Source organism: Mirounga leonina, unplaced genomic scaffold (genome assembly GCF_011800145.1).
Source record: "Mirounga leonina isolate KUSES-001 unplaced genomic scaffold, KU_Mleo_1.0 Mir_125, whole genome shotgun sequence".
Lineage (NCBI taxonomy): Eukaryota > Metazoa > Chordata > Mammalia > Carnivora > Phocidae > Mirounga > Mirounga leonina.
In genome coordinates, this window is record NW_023270305.1 from 73,859,011 (window position 1) to 73,879,088 (window position 20,078).

A 20,078-nucleotide genomic window follows, 5' to 3' on the forward strand; every position below is an offset into this window, starting at 1 on the left:
AAAAAGAAGTAGGGATTTGATATCCAAACTTAATCTAATCAGAAATTTTTCTCTAGCTTGGTCAAGAGTTCAAACTTAGAGAAGTTTGATTCTGGGGCACCTGGGTGGCTCAGTTGGTTAAGCTTCCAACTCTTGGTTTCGATTCAGGTCATGATCTCATGGGTGGTGAGATGGAGGCTGCCCCCGCACCCCCCCTCCCACGTATGCCCTCTCCCCCCTCTCTCTCTCAAATAAATAAATCTTAAAAAAAAAAAAAAAAAGAAGAAATGTGATCGTGTCCACCCCTTCAATTCCCCACATGCTACTATAGCCTTTTGGATGGTGACTGTCTCTGTCACAACACAGATGTTTGTTTGGCTCCCATGTGACCACCTGATCAGTATTGTTCAAGACTCTGTGGAACTTTCCTTCTGGGATACTTTGTTGTTGTTGTTTTTTAACCTCTTTACTGCCTTTCCAGTGCCCCACACAGCATAGTCATTTGCTTATCTATGGGTCTGAGTAGTTTGTACATTTGTGCAAGATAACTGTCACACTGCATTGGATTGCCAGTTTACATGTGTCTCCCCTAGTGAATTAAATATATTCTATGCCTATTTCTTCAGAAGAATTTAGGTATCTCTATGTCCTGAGGTAGAGTCTATATCTCCTCAACCTTGTATTCCCGGCATTTAGATGCTCAATAAAAGTCTATGGAATGAATTAGCTTTCAATTTGCCTGCATTGCAACTATAGCACTAAAAATATCTACATCTATTTCCAAGCAGAGAATTGTATATGTTAATAACTGTTATTTCTTGAGCACTCACCATGCACTGTGCTCAAACCTTTATGGATGTTATTTATTTCATTTAATACTAACAGTGTTCCTGTAAGCTCAGCATTAATGTCTCTATTTTATTGATTAAAAAATAAAGTTAAGGATGGGAGAGATTAGGTACTACTTAGAGAATTCACAATTCCACAAATATTGCTGCCTTTCTCAGTATCTTCAAAAAGATAAATAAAAATAAACTCGATGGTGGTAACCAATGAAGGCATAAGTTAGAGATCCTGTCTCGAACACATCCTAACATTTCTGAATACTAGATGTCTTTCAGCCAATATTTTTCAAGAGTTCAATCTTGGAGTCAAGCAAAGACTCTGATATGTAAGCATATAAGGTAGCAAGTAGGGAAGTATGCCAGAATTTCTTAGAATTACTCAAGTGTTCTGGTACCTCATTTTCCAGAGGTCTGGCCCATAAAATAAACATACTATATGCCAATTAAAGTTCAAATACAGGATTAAATATATTTATATGAATTTTCATGTTTCCATATTTCATAAAGAAAATAAAATGTAAATGGTTTATCAAACGGAGTGGACTTGGTAAGCAAGCTGGGAACAACTTCATGATTTTTCACCACTACTTCAAACAACTTATGGTGGATTCCCTTCCGTGACCCAGGATAAGGAATCAGAGAGAGTTCATACCTCCTCTGTTCATTTTTCCTCAGTGGATTCAATGATGCCCACCCATAGTGGGGAGAACAAAGCACTTCACTCAGTCTACTGATTCAAATTCTAATCTCTTCCAGAAACACCCTCACAAATACACCGAAATTAAACCTTAATCTGTGCACTCTAGGAGCCAGTCAAGGGGATATACATAAATTAACCTTCACACTACTGTCGACCAGCTTGGCCACTGTGTTTTCTTCCTTACATCCTTATGACACCCCATCTTGCCCTCTGGCTGATAGCCTCTTTTTGCTGAGGAGGCTTGCCTGGCAGGTCTTGGAAAACCATCCGTGATTTGCCCAACATGAAGAGTGCAAGCTCTCCCACTACAGCCTGTCTTCATGGCTCCATGGTCATTGGTAGCCCCTTGCCTTCAGATGTTTCCAGGGGTATGGTCTCTGGCTTCCTCAAGCTCTAGGAACACAGGTTAATTTTTCCCAGTGATTCTCATCATTCCCCAGGCCACAAAGCCCCTTCTCTTGACTTGGGGTGAGTGTAAGCATCCCTCTATATCATTCCCTGACACAATAAAATGCTTCTCTTCTCTAGAGACATGTGCCAGCCTGTATGTCTTCAGGTAAACCCCCCTCCCTCTCCACCCTCCACCTTCCCCAAAAAGCTTCTAGTCTTTCCATCTATAGGCTGGTGGATGGTGATTGGTAAAGAGACCACAGAATTGGGGTTTGACCACCCTTTAGCTTAGTGAGACATAGTGTTATGGGGTAAATGTTTGTGTCTCCCCCCAAATTCACGTGTTGAAATCTAATCCCTTATGGAATAGTATCTGGAGGTATGGCCTTTGGGAGGTAATTAGTTCATGAGGATAGAGCCCTCATGAACGGGATTAATATCTTAAAAAAAAATTGGCTAGACAGCTCACTTACTTTCTTTCCCCCAGGTAAGAATACAAGGTGAAGTAAGCAATTTGCAACCTGGAAGATGGCTTTTACCAGATCCCAACCATACCAACACCCTGATTTCAGCCTCCAGAACTGTGATAAATAAGTTTCTGTTGTTTATAAGCTACTCGGTTTATGGTACTTTGTTATACCAGCCCAAACAAAGACGGATTGTGTGATGGAATGGCCCAGCAAAGATGTCCATGGCCTAATTCCTGGAAGCTGTGAATATATATGGTAGATATCTAAAAGGACTTTGCAGATGTAATTAAGGTTATGTCCCTTAAGAAAAGGACATAATCCTGGATTATTCCAGTGTGTTCCATCTAGTCACATGCACCCCTTAAAAGAAGAGAATCTTTCCCGGCAAGAGGCAGGAGAGATGAGGTAGAAGAAGAGGTCAACAGAGATTCAAAGTGTAAGAAGGATTCAACCAATTGCTGCTGATTTTGAAGACAAAAGGAGCCAGAAGCCAGGGAATGAAGATGGCTTCTAGAAGTCAGAATGACCCTTAGCTGGCAGCCAGCAAAGAAATGGGGACCACTGTTCAACAAGTGCAAGGACTAAATTCTGCATCTCAATGACCTGAGAGCAGATTCTCCCCCATAGCCTCCAGATAAAAACCCAGTTCTGCAGACATCTTCATTTTACCCCGTGAAACCCTAAGCAGAGAGCCCATCAAACTTTCCTGGACTTATGAATGAAAAAGCAACGAAATATTAATTTGTGTTGTTTCAAACTGCTAAATTCGTGGTGATCTATTACAACAAGAATAAAAAACTAATACAGATGGTTTGGCTGCTCTTGAGAATAAAGGAGGCAATTCTTTCCATACTGTCCTTTCCTTTGGGGTCTCAGCCAGGATCACAAGAAAAGTCCCATTTAATATCATGTTGCACATTTCCTTTTCTCAAGTCAATGCTCAGCCACCTGCTGCTTCTCCGGAGTCTGATAGATATGGCCAGCAGGCTCATCACAAGCAACACCCAGGGAAATTCTCAGCCAGAAGCAGGAAAGGGGCAGGCAGTAGATTAATATTTTGTGTATTTCCGTTACAAGAGAGCTAAATGTGAAGTCTAAGACACACTTCTATTTTATTGAGCTATATATAAACAGTGGAAATGAAGGCTTACATTTATGTTCAGGAATTATGTTCCTAAAACCCATGGATTTTAAAGCCAACTTGCTCAGCTTCACAGAAAGTCTCAGCTGCCTACATTTTTCTTCTGCTTGCATTTTCCCATTTCTCTGCCATAATCAGAAGGGGAGGAGGCAGCATGCAAGATTAACTCTATTATAATTATTTGGTTACCGTGTGATGTAGAAAGAAATGCTCAAATGTGAATTGCCACAATATTGATGTTTCATGGGTAGAGGGATGAGGTGGGGTTCGGGAGCACATAGCTGGTGAATTAATGCAAGACATAAAACAAGCTTTCTGAATCAATACTGTGAGGGCCGCAGAGTCTATGTGCCATCTCCCACCCTGAACGACCTCTACAGTGGAGGAATAGAGCTGGCACTGATCTTATCAGAAGTCAGAAGTGTTCTTATGTGTTGGCTCTTGGACTTGGAGGGTATGTGGCACTTCTGAGGTGAATTCCCCAGAATGGGCTAGGATGAGCCATGGTAACGGCTCACATTGTGTCTTAACCCATCCGATGATTCTGTCTCACTTATCTAACGTTGCCTGCCTTGGACCAGCAGTGGGGAAGTGCTCATTGTGGTCAGTTGGAGAATCAGGTGCCTTCTCTACATTTACTTCCAGGACCACTGAAGCACAAGGCTGGGAAGGTGGTGAATCATACCAGTTCTTAAAGCTTCTACCTGGAAGTAGCATTTCTACTTCCATTTCATTGGTCAAAGTCAGTCACATGGCCACAGTTTACTTCCAAGTAGGCAGGGAAGTGAAATCCTACGTGTTCCCGAAGGCAGAGACCTGGGCGTTATTTGGTTAATGGCACTAATTGCTACCACAGCCTAGGAGGCTCCTAAAACTCCACTTGGGATAGGAGTGGATTGGGGCTGGAAGAATTGGTGTGTTTACAGATATATAAAATATCTCTTTGTCATCTTTCTTTTTGCAGTAATATCTTGTGGTGAATTATATTTTATCAATTGAAATCAGTATCAAGAATATGAATTTTAATAAGAATATGGTCAAGATGTGAAGTTTATTTTTTCTCCCACTTTACTAGAAGATATTATTGGGATAAGAAATTAAGTATTTTCTTATCTTGAACCGCATAAGGAATATTAAGTGTTACGATATACGAGAATGCTAGCAGTTCACCATCGGTGGTACAAAATACGCATGCTCTGTGCCCAACTGGTTGAGTATATCCTGGTGAGCCCTCATATCTGTGTTTGGTAAATAACTGCCCAGGTGAACCTGAACAGTGCTCTTTTTGAATCTGCTTTATTATGTTAAAATAAGTATCAAAGCATAAAACCTTAAATAAATTTATTTTTTAAAGCATCTATTAGTAGTGAAAGGGATGGGGTAAATTTCATCTTGTATTTTATTTTATTTTATTTATTTTATTTTAATTAAAAAGCTTGGTGTGTCCATGGTCTTAATGTGTCTCAAAGGCAAAAATGTCAGGCATTTCCATTGCATCCCAGGTCTTTTGCATACTTTTGGGAAGAGCCTGGGAGGTGCCCAGGTCTTAGTGGTAACTGGATTTTACCTCCTGCTGGTCTCATCTGCACACACTTGTTTTCCTCATGAAAGTCTTGACGATATTCATCAATGCCCCACTTATATAATCTTTATCCTAATCAAAACTGTGCACCCCCAAATACTTCCAAGTTCTCATTCAACATTGAGCCCTTGGGACTCCTTGGACTTGAGTACTCAAGAGTGATTTCTGAACTTTTGAAGTAGCAACACTACTTTTGGCAGGAATTGTGCAAGAAGCTGGTTGCTGGGAAGCTGGACTTCCAGAGCTCCCTTGGAAGCCTCCAGCTTGTCTGCCAAAGTACCTTACCTCCCTCCTCGATTTATAAGCCATTCTCTTTAACCAGGCAGAGGACTTCTAGGAGAGCTATGTGGGAAAGCAAGTATCTCCTGGTCAGTGATAGGTTCGACAATATTCATCTATGAGTGAAGAATTGATGTGTCAGATTGTTCATCTTCTTTATTGTTGGTCTTAGACTGTGAACACAGGGACTTTTGTCAGTTTCATCCACTGCTGGACTGTGTGTCTGACAGAGAAGAGGCATTCAATAAACACTGGTTAAATGAATTAAGATTACATTCATCTGTGGGAAGATCCTGAGACAGCAGGACACAGGACACACATTTCAGTGGTTAATATTCTGGGCTTTAGGGGAAAACTAGGTTTGAATACCAATCCTTTCCCTTGGTATTTCTGCGCCCTTAGACATTTATGTAGCCTCTAAACTTTAATTTCTCCTTATAAAAGGCAGATAGTAGTAACCCTCTCACTTTTGGTAGGATTATAAGAGATAATGCCTATAAAATACCCAACATGGTACCTAATACATGGCAGGTAATGTGTAGGTGTCACTACTATTTCTCTCAATTGGGGAGAAAAAAAGGGGGAGCCTCACATCTTAGGGCTGAGGGTGGGAGAGGCTGGGATAAGCCATAATTAATGAGGGAGCACTATATTAGAAGAGGGGGAAGTTAGGGAGACCCCAAAACTTCCCCACCATGTCCCAGGTGGCTCTCTGAATTTGGTTTTTATACAGGACTGAGGTATGTGACCTCGGTAGATGTCTTTAAAAATAGACATACATGGACATATGTGTAAAATCAATATTTACATTTACACTAACATATATGTAGATATATGTGAAATGTGAATTGAAACCATTTGCATTTGAAGACATTTTAAGAATTTTAGGAAAGATCTTGAGGTCTTAGGGGAAGGTGGGGGTAGGAGTGGGGGAGAATCCTAGAATGTCACAAAACCAGAAATAGGAACCTCGGTGCTCTAAACACTTGGCATGTCTTGCAATTGCAGAATATCTAATTATCTTCATTTGCATGCCACAAAAGGAGTGAAGTATGATCTCTCTTGCTACATTAACTGTTTATTGGCCTCGTGACTAGCTAGTATATCTGCAACAGAGCCCTTACTACCCAGACCCTGAGGGGGAAAATGCACATGGTATTGGTCACAGTGACAGAGTTCTGTGAAGATAGATGGCTACTCCAGACACATGTCGTGATCTGTGGGAAAGGAGTACTGACTGTATTTTGAGACTTCAAAGACATAAACCATTGGATCATTCTTGTTTTCTAAATATGTGAAGACAAAGCTGCCTTAAGGAAGCAACCTTAGTGAGGTGACTGGTTATCTTATTTTTTCTAGTGTTTCAGTTTCCCTTCAAGATAAATGAAAATAATACCTTTGGTGCTTAGGTGTCAGGATTTTTGTGAAGATGGAATGAGATGACAGGTACAGAAATACATGACCCAAGAAAGTCGGAAGCACTACAGAACTGTGTTCTTTCTTCCTCTTACTTCTTGTTCTTTCTTTTTGTCTTCTTCCTCCCTGCCCTCCTCTCCCTCTTGCTTTCTCTGTTGGGACTCTTACCCCTCGTGGAGGAGAAGCTGGTGAATGTCACAGTCAGAAACCAATGACTTATGGACAGATTGACTTTACTCTTTCTACTGTCCAAATGGACTGGAGGGAAGGTAGCCTTGAGACCTTCTAGTCACATTGCTATGTATCTAGAGAGACTGTTTTTATTTTTTTTAATCCTAAACAAATCTTATGTAAAATCTGGGTATATAAAATAGTTTTGAAGAAAGAAGTGCTTTATTTCAAATGGAATAAAAGGTTGGGAAGTGGACTTAGAGCCACCCCACAAAGCCCTTCCCAGAACCACCCAGTTCCACAGAGAACAGTGTGAAAACAGGGACTTCTCTGATCTCCTCATTTGATGTGAGAGGACATACAAGACCTGAGAGGAAAAATAAGTTGTAGCTAAAGAAAGAATGCCCTGTGAGCAAGCCTATTTCGAGGACTGCAGTGTCATGGAAATTCAGCATCTCATGTTTGGTTAAAGGAATAGCATCCCATACATAATGTAAAGGAACATATAAGGTTGTGAAATCCCATAATGTGGTGGAATCTTCTTCATTCACTAACTTTTTTTGCCAAGAGAACCTCAACCTTTCTCTGGGCCTCAGTTGGATCCCCGTTTTCAAATAAAGAGGTTGATGAAATGAGCTCCAAGATCCTGTAATTCAAAAATTCCATTTTTCTTCTTCCTTTTTTAAATGAAGAAAGGCTTAAGGAGAAGCAAAATAGAGTGTGATGAAAGACACTGCTGATGATTATAGCAGGTTTAATCACCCACAAATATTTTCTTCAGTGACTATTATGTGCTAGCCACAGTTTGGGATATTTGAGATGAATCAGTGGGCAAAGTAGAAACAAATGCACTGGTGTCATGGAGTTGACATTCTATCAAAAGGCAGGGTGTGTGTGTGTGTGTGTGTGTGTATGCCACTTTATGCCAATGAGATCTTTTGGGTAGATGGACCACATCTGGGCTACTGACAGTGATCAACCCCACTAAAAATAATGGCGGCTCTTTATGAAGTATCTTCTTATACTGGGGGTTTTACACATTTTACTTTAATCCTTACAACAACTCTGTAAGGTGGGTGTTATTATCCCATTTTATGGATAAGAACACGGAAGCGCAGGGCATTTGCACATGCTGCCTAAGTCTACTTTTAAAAAGTATGGAGAAGCTAGGATTTGTCCCAAAACTCCGACGCTTCCCCCATGTCTTCATTCTTTGCCCTCAGTAACAGATGCCCTCTGCCAGCAGCAAGGCCAGAGATAACACTTCCACAGAGCAAATGGGCCATTATAAAGAGTTGCATTTAAGGAAAAACACATTTAGTACTTCATTTAAGCTATTTCAGGAAGTACTATTTTAGGAAGTCTAGAAAATAGACTGTGGTACATATACTCCTTTGCTTTCGGAGCTGGGATGAATAAATGCTATTCTTGGGGTTAAAGGAGCCTGAAGATGTGGCATCCCTTGGCCTTCCCAAAGCGGCAAAAGCTGACATCGAGTTGATCTCCAGCGATTATTAATGCCAGCATACTATTTGACGTCCCAAGCCAGGACTTCATTCCAAGTGCCCGACTCTCCTGCCTCGTTGTCTCTGAGTTGAGTGTGTCAGTTTGCTTTTGCGGTCCTCTGTGTTTATTGATCAGACCCTGTCATCTCCAGGATGGTCCTCCCATGCAATTGAACCTTCCATCCTCCAGACCCTCCTCCCCGCCTCTCCACAACCTCTGGACACCCTTTCACCTGGGCTGTCAGAATAATGAAGGCTTGATTTCAATACTTTCCCTCATTTCTCTGTTCACTGCTCTGCGGGTTAATGCAGATTCCAAACTTCAACAAGCAGCTGTTAAACATGTCATTAACACTGCTTGGGCTGCAAATGAGACTCTGCTACTGGGATTATTCCGTGAGCTATAGTTTTGTGATGAGCTTTGTCAATCACAGCTGACCTGCTGTGTACCGAATGGAACTCAGATTATCTTCTTTCTTCCTCTGACTCTTGTCATTTTTTTTCACAAAGAATTACTATTCTACTCCCTGAAAGATTGATTACTTGCACAAATAAGAGAGTCTGAGACATTAATACAAAATTCACAGGCTTTTCTTTATCTCGAACCTGCAACTCCCTCTACATTTCCTCCTAGTAATTATATTAGAATTGTGTACACTAGGAATTGCCATCTGATTATTATGAAACTAGTTTTGTCATGACAAAAATGAGCTTAAGTCTTGTTTTTTTGGAAAATGATCAGTACAGTGCACTGGATGAGAGAGAAGGAGATTAAATCCAACTTGCTTTCATCCATGAATGCTTTCATCTCTTTTTCAAACACAGGAAATGATTACCGCTGCTATAAGCTGCAGTTCATATGAGTGAAAAAGGATAAGGAAATATTGAAAATTCTGTAACCAACAGTAGGACATAATATAGGTCCCTGGCACCCACTGAGCGACATGTACTTTATTTTTCCATACAGCCAATGTCAAGAGTTTCATATTTTCAAGGGAGTCTTACCTTGAGGTGTGACATTACAGACTAAGGGATAAACAAATTGACTATTTTTTTCCATTTGGATTTTTTTTTTCATATAAAATTAGGCAGTAGATAGTATTTACGATGTCTAGTAACGATTAGCACAACATCAGTTCATGTTTAAAATTTACAAAAGAGAGAAGGCAAACCATTCATTTCACCATTGTATTTTCCAGCATGTCATCAGTTCCATAGACAGGAGGTTCTTCAAGAGCAGTGACCATAACCTATTCACCTTTATGTCCCTGATGTCTCGTATGCTGGAACTACTTGATAATTATTGTTAGTCAATGAATGAATGAATAAATGAATAAGCAGGCAAGCCACCAAGTGTCATCTTGAAGATCAAAAGAAATAAGCATGGTCTGTAATCATCCATGCAGAGATTCATCGATCATGCCCTTTCTCTGTTTCATACACACATATATACCCTAGCAATGCTGAGATGCCAATTTACCTCCCAAATCAGTCTCTATAATGGGTCTTATTTTTGGTGAGAGGAGATACTGAAACTCTGCTGCATCCGTTATCTACTGCCATTATAAGGCTGTGTAACAAAGCCACAGGACCTTCAGTGGCACACAAGAAAAAAGCATTTATTGCTTATTTGTCTGAGGTCAGGTAAGGGTAGGCCGAGTGACTGATGATCTCGGCTGGGCTTGATCACATGCCTGGGAATTGGCTATTGTGTGATCTAAGATGGCCTCCACTTGGTCACGTAAGGCAACTCCGCTCTGCTCCATGTGCTTTTCATTTTCCAGCAGGCTAGCCTGGGTGTGTCCCCCCGCTGATGGCCAGAGCTGTGAGTGTGGGAAGGTGGAAGTCTATAGGCTCCTAAGGTCTTGACTTGGAACTGACACTTCTACTCTATTTTATTAACCCAATGAAAAAAGAAGGATTAGAGAAATAGACTGCCGTTAGAGAAAGAACTTCCAAGATCACATGACAAAGGTCATGGTTAGAGGGAAGGATGAGGAAGGTGGCCAGTTTTGCAACTTGTACAGTTGCTGTTAAATAAACCTCTTGAAAATAAAGGAGTATCAGTTACATTGAATTGACTGCACTTGTGGTTTGGCTTACTTCTGTATGACTTTGAATCACACATGCATAAAATGAAACTCTTGTGCCTAAATGAGGTTAAAGGAAGGAAGAAATGTGCATTTTTTTTTTTTCATGTTTGGAATCAAGCTCCAGGCTGCTCAAAAACACACGCTTTTTCTGCCACTTGCTGGCATTCTTTCTGCTATGTAGGTATGAATAAAAGAGCAACAAAGACAGTGAAAAAAATGCTGAGACAGAAGGTGGATGGAAGGTGGGGAGAGTGGGGGTACAAGGAAGTAACGCAGGAAATCCTGCCCCAGGACTAGAGGCTGTCCCATCTCCCAGTTCTCGCAGAATTAGCAGAAGAGAGGAAAAGAAGAAAGATGGCTTTCAGTGGATCAATAAGGTGATCACTAAACAAAGCCCCAGATCTGAGGTTATTTGGGGATTTCATATTTTGACGCATTTACATTTTGTGCGCCCCAAATAGTGCTTCTCAGCATTCAATTTTTTTCTCCATTGATTTTAATTAAGCTCACGATAAGCTAGCAACCCTGATGAAGAGGCAGAGTGTTTTCTATCAAAAAGCTATCTCACTTCTGAGGCAGGAATTCTGGGGCTTGTCCACATCTTATTCAAAATGTTTTTGCTTCCATCCTGTAGCATGATTCTTAGAATGTGAAATAAAGACACATTCAGCTGCTACACCATAAATATTTTCCACTCTGTAACTGTGAAAATTACCATATTATTCCTGATTCAGGCATGTCATAAGGAATCTGGGGTCAGTGATAAGTGCCATATATACAGTAGCTCTTGTGCAGGACGTGGCTCTTGGTGCCGTTCGTGATGGGACAGGCTTGCATACCTCCATTTAGGTGTCTAATCACATGGCTCCTCTCTCGCTTTCCATCATTTCCTCTTCATCTTTAAGATTCCATTTTTTGTGTCTCTGACCAGAGCAAGGAACAGATATATTTATGTAGTGTTTGGGGGTTAACCTAATCCATTAATTGTGTTACTCGTGAAGAAATTGCTGCTCTGTCTTTCTATAGGGTGAGGAATCCCAAGGCAAACATCAGAGCACAAGATTCTTGTACCTATTCACTCCAAAGATGGTTTCAAGAGGTGGATTGGGCTTATTGTTAGAGCAACACCAATTTCCTGGAGTCTGGGGCCACTTCTGTCTAAAGTGTGTAAACTGTGCAGATTTTAGCAACAGCTTACAGTGGGAAATGACAGATGTGGGCCCAATCGAAATTGGAACAAGAGGACAGGGGAAGGCCACTGAGATTAGGCTCCCAGCAATCTGAGTGATCCTACTTAGCCATATTAGTCTGGAAAAAAGAAAAAGGGAAAAAGGGAAGGAAACAAGGAGAGGGGAACCTGACTGACCAAGACTCTCATTTTATTGTCATCTATTGCTGCGTAACAAATTGCTCCAACATTTAGTGGCTTAAACAACAACATTTACTAGCTGACTGTTTCAGTGGGTCTGGGTACAGCCAAGCTGGGTGTGCTGGCCTCCAGCTCTCTCATGAGGTCGCAGTCAAGATCACAGCCAGGACTGTGGCCTTATCTGAAGGCTCTACTGGGGACGGGGAGGGAACAGCAGTGCAGATTTGTTTCTATACTCACTAAGGACAGGTTGGTCCTTCACCATCTGGGCCTCTCCCATGCCTGCCTTACAATACAGCAGCTAGCTTCCCCAGGACAAGTGCCCCAAGAAAGTGCAAGAGCACTCAATATGGAAGCAGTGTTTTTCTTTTTGTTTTTTAAACCTCATCTTGAGAGTGACATTCCATCACATCTGCTGCATTCTGTTTGTTAGAAGCAGGTCAGTAAGTCTCGCTCACCTTTCAAGGGAGCAGATTACACAACGGCCCATCTGCTGGGTATGTTGACTCATTGGCAGCAATGGGAAGACGTGCCTGCTGTATACATACAAGCATGGAGGAAAACAATTTTTAAAATGACCTGTAATCTTATCACCCAGAGGTAGTTATTGTTCATTTTTAGGTATGTGTACATATAGACATTTTTCAAAACATCAAAATACAGTTGAATCATTTTTTTCCTTATAGAATCAGCCCATACTACATGAAACTTTCTGAAACCCTTCACTTTGTAAGAGAATATTTAGGAAAAGGGAGAGCTTTTTATTATTCAACTAATGCATATTTATTTTGGAAACAAAACAGAAACAAAAATCCAAAATTATCTATGATCTCACAATTCTGACATACTGCTGTTGGCCTTTTTGGAATACTTCCATCTTTTGTTTAATGTCTATTTATCTGAAAAATATACACATACAAACATAAATGGTATCTCCTATCATTTGGTAACCTGAGTCCTTATGTTGCATCATATTTGCAGTGTAAGGAGATCCAATTTCTGCAAATAATAATTTATATTTATTGTCAATATCATAGTTGTGACACAGTGAAGAGCTTGATTCAACCGGCATTTTACATTTTGTCAGCACTATATTTTAAGGTGCACTATTAAGTATATGTGCTCATTAAAGCTAAGGATTACATTTAAATTACAAATTTATTGTTCAACAGGAGAATAACAACATCCGAACAAAAGTAATTTAGATGATGTTCCATCCTACTCAAAATAAAAAGAACCAAAAGGACAAGTTAAAAATAAAAACACAAGGGTGCCTGGGTGGCTCAGTTGGTTAAGCAACTGCCTTCGGCTCAGGTCATGATCTTGGAGTCCCTGGATCGAGTCCCGCATCAGGCTCCCTGCTTGTCAGGGAGTCTGCTTCTCCCTCTGACCCTCCCCCCTCTCATGTGCTTTCTCTCTCTCTCATTCTCTCTCTCTCAAATAAATAAATAAAATCTTTAAAAAAGAAAAAAATAAAAAATAAAAATAAAAAATAAAAACACAAATACAACTTTCTCCTGTTAAATGCAGAACTGGCACTTTTTTTCTGCAAGGTAACAGCGTGTATCACACTAAATTAATTTTGTTAAATACTATTTTATTGGTTTATGGTTTGCTTTGTGTTTGATTTGAGTTTTACAGAGGTATAAGAAGTTGTGAGCACAAAGAGTTTAGATCTACTTAAATATTGTATTATTTAAAAGACTTTGTGATACAAAAATTTAATAATGGTTGGCTATCTATGTGAATTTTTCTGTTTAAGGAGGGGGGAAATTCATTATCAATCTGCTGATATTACTAATATTAGCAGGCCCATATTTTGGCAGTTTTTCTTGCTGCATACAAGATCTCTCTCTGTTACCATTGCCAGGAAGATCTTAATCCCTAGTTATTTTCTTCTTTCTTTTCATCTTGAAAAATCTGTCTGCTTTGTTAGGGTTGCATTGGCTAATGGTAATATTTACCTCTCCCACCCCCAGCCAATTGATATTATATACAGTATCAATTTAATAACAATAAAAAATTTTAAGTATATATTAGAAGTTCCCAGTCTAATGAAACATGCATTCCAGAGGGGAAATAGACTCTGTGTGTGTGTGTGTGTGTGTGTGTGTTTTGAGAGAGAGCTAACAAGTGATGGGGTGGGAGGGGGTGGGGGGACAGAGGAAGAGGGAGAGAGAGAATCTTAAGCAGGCTCCACATCCAGTGCAGAGCCCTATGCAGGGTTCAATCTCACAACCCTGACATCATGACCTGAGCTAAAATCAAGAATCAGATTAACTGAGCCACCCAGGTGCCCCTGTGTATGCGTATTTTAAATACTACCAAAGTATATTAAAATGTTAGGTAGTGATAAGTTCTATGATGAAAAATAAAGCAGGGATCCTCATGGCTAATCCAATGAGCTTTGGCTTTTCATTACTAGAGCCGAAAGCCTACTGGAGAAATAGATGAGTCATAATGTGTGAGTAAGGAGCGAGGGAGAATAATGCTCAGTACTCCATCAGCCTAGCTATACATTAGAATCACCTGGAGAGCTTTAAAATGCTGTGCCTGCACTTGTAACAAAATAACTAGAAGACTAACTCCTCTGATAGAAACGCACCTTGTCAACATCTCACCTCTGGGTGATAGGGCATGTCCATAAATAAAATCCACAGAGGAGGCTCTGGGGTTGGTTAGAGACAGTTTTCTGTGTTTCATCTCCAGCTTGGTGTTTCGTGGTTCCTGAGCCGAGGTTAATGGTGGGTGGGGGAGCGAGAATCCCCCCCGACCGTGGGACCTTGGCGCTCAGGCGAATGATTTACTCATGACCTTGTTTAACGGTTCTTGGCTGGAATGGACACTTGCTTGCTCGACCCAACCAACCATATGACATTTCTGATGCAAAATTGTGCACTGACATGGCTCTCGGAAACAAGATCGCCTCTGGAAAGGCCAGAGACATTCGCCTGGGCCCTGTGGTCGTGATGTGTGGTATGGCCCCACAGCTGTGGACCTGGCTTACTTCAACGGTAGCAGCTTCCTTTTTTTCTGTTTGCATCATTGGTTTATGTAGTTACGTTAGCTAGTTTTTACTGTGTACATAAATTGTATGTTTTTAATTTGTAAAATTCTATGTTTTACTTGAACTTTTGGAATTTGGAAGTTCTCACTGTATCTGTAACATGTCAGAATAAAGGGTCTTTATCTGTCTCCATTAAAACAAACAAACAAACAAAAAAAGCTGTGCCTGGATCCTACCTCTAGAGGTTCTTTGGTAATTCTGGCGTACTCTGGCCTGGGTATTGGGATTTTTAACAGCTACCTAGCAAATTCCAAGAAGCCAATCTCAGACTCAAAGCACTAAACTCTCCAGATGATAGCATTTAGAAATTGGTTTCAGCATAGTGTGGGTGGTGCCATGTTCCTGCTGAAAGCTCTTCAGTGGTTCACCACGGCCACAACAGTGTTTCTCAAACCTACAGATAGAATCACTTGTAGTATTTGTTAAATATCCAGATCCTTGGGATCCTGTTCCAATCAACTGAATCAATCAATTGAATCAGAATCTCCAGGAGTGGGACTAGGGGAGCATTTCAGCTCTTTCTATTGACCAATGCACTCTTCTAATCTCCTGGGAAGAAATTTTGCCAAAAATATTTAGACAGACCAGTATTAACATTTTATAACCAGTGGCAGAGGGGTTTTTGGTAAAGGGTAAGAGATTATTTTGGTACACATACTGGGTCCTTTAGAGGTAATTCCTAAGGAGAAACATGTACAAACTGATGGTAGGTTTGTTCATAGTAGTATACAATCTTCAGCTCATGTCCCTTTTTATCAGAAAGCTTTCCCACAACTCTGTTCCCATCTTTTTTTTTTTTTTTTTTTTTTTTTACGATTTTATTTATTTGAGAGACAGGGTGTGGGGGCAGAGGGAGAGGGAGAAGCAGACTCCCTGCTGAGCAGGGAGCCAACTCAGGGCTCCATCCCAGGACCCTGGGATCATGACCTGAGCTGAAGGCAGATGCTTAATGGACTGAGCCACCCAGGCGCCCTCTGTTATCTCTTTTAATGATCTAAGGAACCTCATTTGGAAGGACCGTATAATGACGATTTAGTTAGATGATTTTTGAAATGCATTTCTTTAAACCATGGCAGTTCATTTGATTTTCTCATTGCCCAAGTAGTTTGGGAGGCCAGGGGCCATCTACCTTTGATGAAGAGTCCGAAGCAAAAAGAAATAGGAAATTTAGGAGGATTTTACATAGCAGCACAGCTGGTCAGCAGCTGAGCAGTACCTAGATTTCTCTGTATGCTTACTCTTGGGTTTTTCCAACTTGGTAAACAAGGACTTTTCCTCTTGTTTTCAATTATAAATTATCCCTACCATTTCCTGATAGTCCTTAGCTTATAGCTTATAGCATATAGCTCATGAGTGCTATTTTCCTTTTGCAACTTAAAATATGTTTCTAAGGTTAGAAAGCAATGGGGTTCTACTTAGTAATGAATTAATTTGGGTATTTTTAATTTAGCCTGCTTAACTAGAAATTATGCGATTGTTTTTGAAACTGGTAGATTATGGAGCAACATAACAGGGTTTTTGTTTTTGTTTTTTTTTAGACAAGTACTTCATGTGGGTTTGAGTGGTTAGATCAGACTTATAATTCAACTTGCTGTGGGAGATGGTGAAAAATTTTCATTTTGAGGAAAGACCATTTCTGCCACAGGACTGTAGGAGAGGGAGAGGAATATTTTGGTAATGTCAAGAGAAAGCCATAGCTTTCAGGAGATAAACTTTTTTCACCGATTTTCTTATATTACTTTATAATCCCATTTTTCTTTTTTCCCTTATCTGTCTAGAAGTAAATGCATGGAAGAAGTGAATTCACAGATGGTTCTATGGAGCACAGAAGTAGTGAGAGAAGAGGATAGTCAGAATTCTGCGAAATGGGTTGTTTACATAGTTCATCCATTTGGGGCCACAAGTCTAGACTCTTTACCAATGGTCAGATTTAACTGGTCTAGGTGTCACTGGAACAGCTCTTAGAAGGGGTCTTCTTCTCTGCCTGTGGTGTCCCCCCCACTGTGCACACAGCTCTCTCAGTTTCATCCCTGACGTTGCAGCTCACATGTCACCTTTTCAGAGAGGCCTAGCACTGCTCTGAACTGCTGTCGCTATTTTTCTTCATGTCACTCAGCACAATTTGTGACTATGTAATTATTGGATAATTTCATGTCTCCCCAGTAGACTTCCAGTTTAGGAGAGCAGGAATCATATCATTTTCCCCACAATTCTATTTTCAGTGTCTAGAACACTGCTAACTATCATTGAGCGAATAAATGAGCAGATGAATGAATGAACGCTATTTCTTCCACTTGGAATGCCATTTCCTCTGAGAACTAAAACAAAACTCTTGGTGATCCTTTAAGACCCTGTGCAACGTATCATTTGTGTGTGTGTGTGTGTGTGTGTATGTAGAAAGTTTCTGCACTTTAATCTTTCAATAGAAAAAAACAGTTGTTTTCAATTCTTCCTAAACCCTTGTGTATGTCTCTATAGTTACAGCAGAAGCTATAAAGCATGTTAGTTTTATTTCCCTATACCCATCACAATACTCACATTGTGGTCTTCTTCATGGCAGAATTGTGTCTTGTTAGCTCGTAGGTCCCTTTTGTACAGTGGGTGATGGATAAATGACATCAGCATTGTGGGTGGGTAGTGGGGGACTGGTGAAGAAGAGATTTAGGGAGAAGATTCAAGCTAGAAGAAACACACAACAAAACTCTTTACTGAGCTCATTACCGAGATGAGGGACTTTTGGATATGTGCTATTTTGGAAGTGTGGTTTTCAATTTTTCTAAATGATTTTCACTTCTGACCCTTCATACAAATACTTGAGAAAGTCCCAATGCAGGATGTAGACATACTTCTCATAGGTATTCGATTTTAAATTGATAGTATTTCCTATCTGAGCCCTGATTCCTCATCTGTAAACTGCCTGATATGTAAGTGCTTACTTATTAAGAGAAATATTACTGTTTGTAATTTGGGCTGTATTGTGCTCTCTTTCTTTTTATTTTTTTTTAAAGATTTTATTTATTTATTTGACAGAGAGAGAGAGAGAGCAAGAGAGGGAACACAAGCAAGGGTGGTGGGGGAGGGAGAAGCAGACTCCCCGCTGAGCAGGGAACCTGATGCGGGGCTTAATCGCAGTACCCTGGGATCATGACCTGAGCCTAAGGCAGATGCTTAACGACTGAGCCACCCAGGAGCTCCTTGTGCTCTCTTTCTGATGAATCCAGGAGCTGCTGCTTCTGGCCAATGATTAGTAGCCATGCACATTTGTGATGAGTAGCTGTGGTGGTTAACTTCTTTATGTGAACTGTACAAATGAAGGTTGATTACATTTTGTTTCATAGCAATTCAAGCGGTAACATTGGTGGGTGTCTACCAAGGAACCAGATGTATTTTTCTTGGCTGGTGAAAACTGTGTGCTGAATCTCTCCACTCTGGATCCTTGGAGAACCACTATTTGTGTCATTAGGCATTTTATTATGAGACAGGTTGATTTTGGAGCTCAATCAAAAGACATTTAGTTTGTCAAGTACCAAAAGACTTTGCTATAAAATGACCCTCTTTTTAAAAAATGTAACATTCACAGTCAGTATGATGACAAATCTTCAGACTCTTGCTAATTCTTAACTTTTATTTGTTTTTTAAAAAATTTATTATTTTGGCTCATCATTATTTTTTTTGAAAGATTGTAATATATTTTGGCTCATCATTATTATTGCTTCTGGCCTGAGTACCATTTATCCCAGTTTCTGTATTCTGCTTATTCACTGGGATAGTGGGTGTTTGTGGGAGTTAGGAGTGGTTAGTTGGGAAGCAAAGAGGGAAAGAGCAGATGAATTAGAGGCAGAGTACATAGAAGCTACATCTACAGCTGGCAAACCTAGGGACTTCCGATATTTCTCTAAATGGAAGGCTTTTGGGCTCTGATGCAGGAAGAAGTCTAGCAGCAGAGCCAGCAGTGACACTAAATAATTTAGCTAATGTGAAAGCATTCTGCTTATCACCTTCGAGCCCCATGGCCCTTGCTAACAAGAGGGATAAAACAAAAATAAACATAAAAGGACATTTGGTGTGGAACACACACCAAGAGGGAAACCAGGAATTTGGCACGCTATCCTGGGCTGCGTTTGCATGCTAATGGAAATAAATCATTATTCTGATAAATGAAGGCCACTTCTCCTGCAGCCCTCCAGGAGGAACACGGCACCTGACCCTTCCTTTGAAGCATTTGGAAGTCTGAACACTCAATTTCTTGCCACTGCCAGCTTTTGAAAATTGGCCTCTCCTCTCCTTGGGATTTAGCAGCAGAGTCAGCAGTGACTCTACAAAGCCCTTGCACACTGGGGGTTAAGGCTGTGGGTAGGGGCTGGATTTTTCAGGAGTAAGCAGAATCTTAATGCCCTTGCTGCAGATGGCAAGAGGAAATGAAAATATATACCTGAGCGTGTTCGCACCTCGTTGGGGCGACCGTGTAGGAGTTGTTTTCAGCCACAGAGGGGTCGTCCACGCTAATAACTGTCATCATACCCAAATTATTCAATGCCAATTCATTTACTTATTTCCCCCATCAAAAAGACAATGCATCGCCAACAAGTCACAGACAATTCTTTTCCTGTGAGGTTGGGGTGCTCGATGTACATTCAGGGCCACGCACACGAGTGCGAAGAAGTTGACTACCACAGCTATTTAATCAGGAGTGTTTGTTGATTTGAGCAGAGGCCCTATGCTGTGAAATGAAAACAGAAAACCAAATTTTCTTGAGCAATCTTGCTGTTCCTGCTTCAGGTGCTAGGCCATTTCACTAAAGCAGCTCAGACGAGAATGTCATTAGTTCTTAAGCCCCAGGTGAATTTGCCACTGTTCCACATGATTAAGCCAGATAATTGTGTGTTGATAGCGAATGTGGTTGGTGAAATACAATTTCTAGGACCTTCCTAAACAAACACAATGTAGGAGTGAGTCAGAGTGCTGTCATTTCAGTCCTTTGTCACAGGTTTGCACGGGCAGACATCTCTGGCGAGGGCTGGCAAGTAATTCGGTGGTAACAACCATCCCTGGGCTCTTAAAGGTGACCTGG

The 20,078-nt window shown here is 40.6% G+C and overlaps 1 protein-coding gene across 2 annotated transcripts in view; it reads left to right on the forward strand.

Annotated features, from left to right (window-relative positions):
- Positions 1–3,104, forward strand: part of TMEM182 (transmembrane protein 182) — a 130,016-nt gene extending 126,912 nt beyond the window's left edge. For both annotated transcript variants that reach the window (XM_035001864.1, XM_035001866.1), the window contains one exon: positions 2,402–3,104. In XM_035001864.1, coding sequence (XP_034857755.1) covers positions 2,402–2,405 — 4 coding nt within the window. In that variant the 3' untranslated portion in view covers positions 2,406–3,104. The remainder of the gene's footprint in view (positions 1–2,401) is intronic.
- Positions 3,105–20,078: the final 16,974 nt, after the last annotated feature.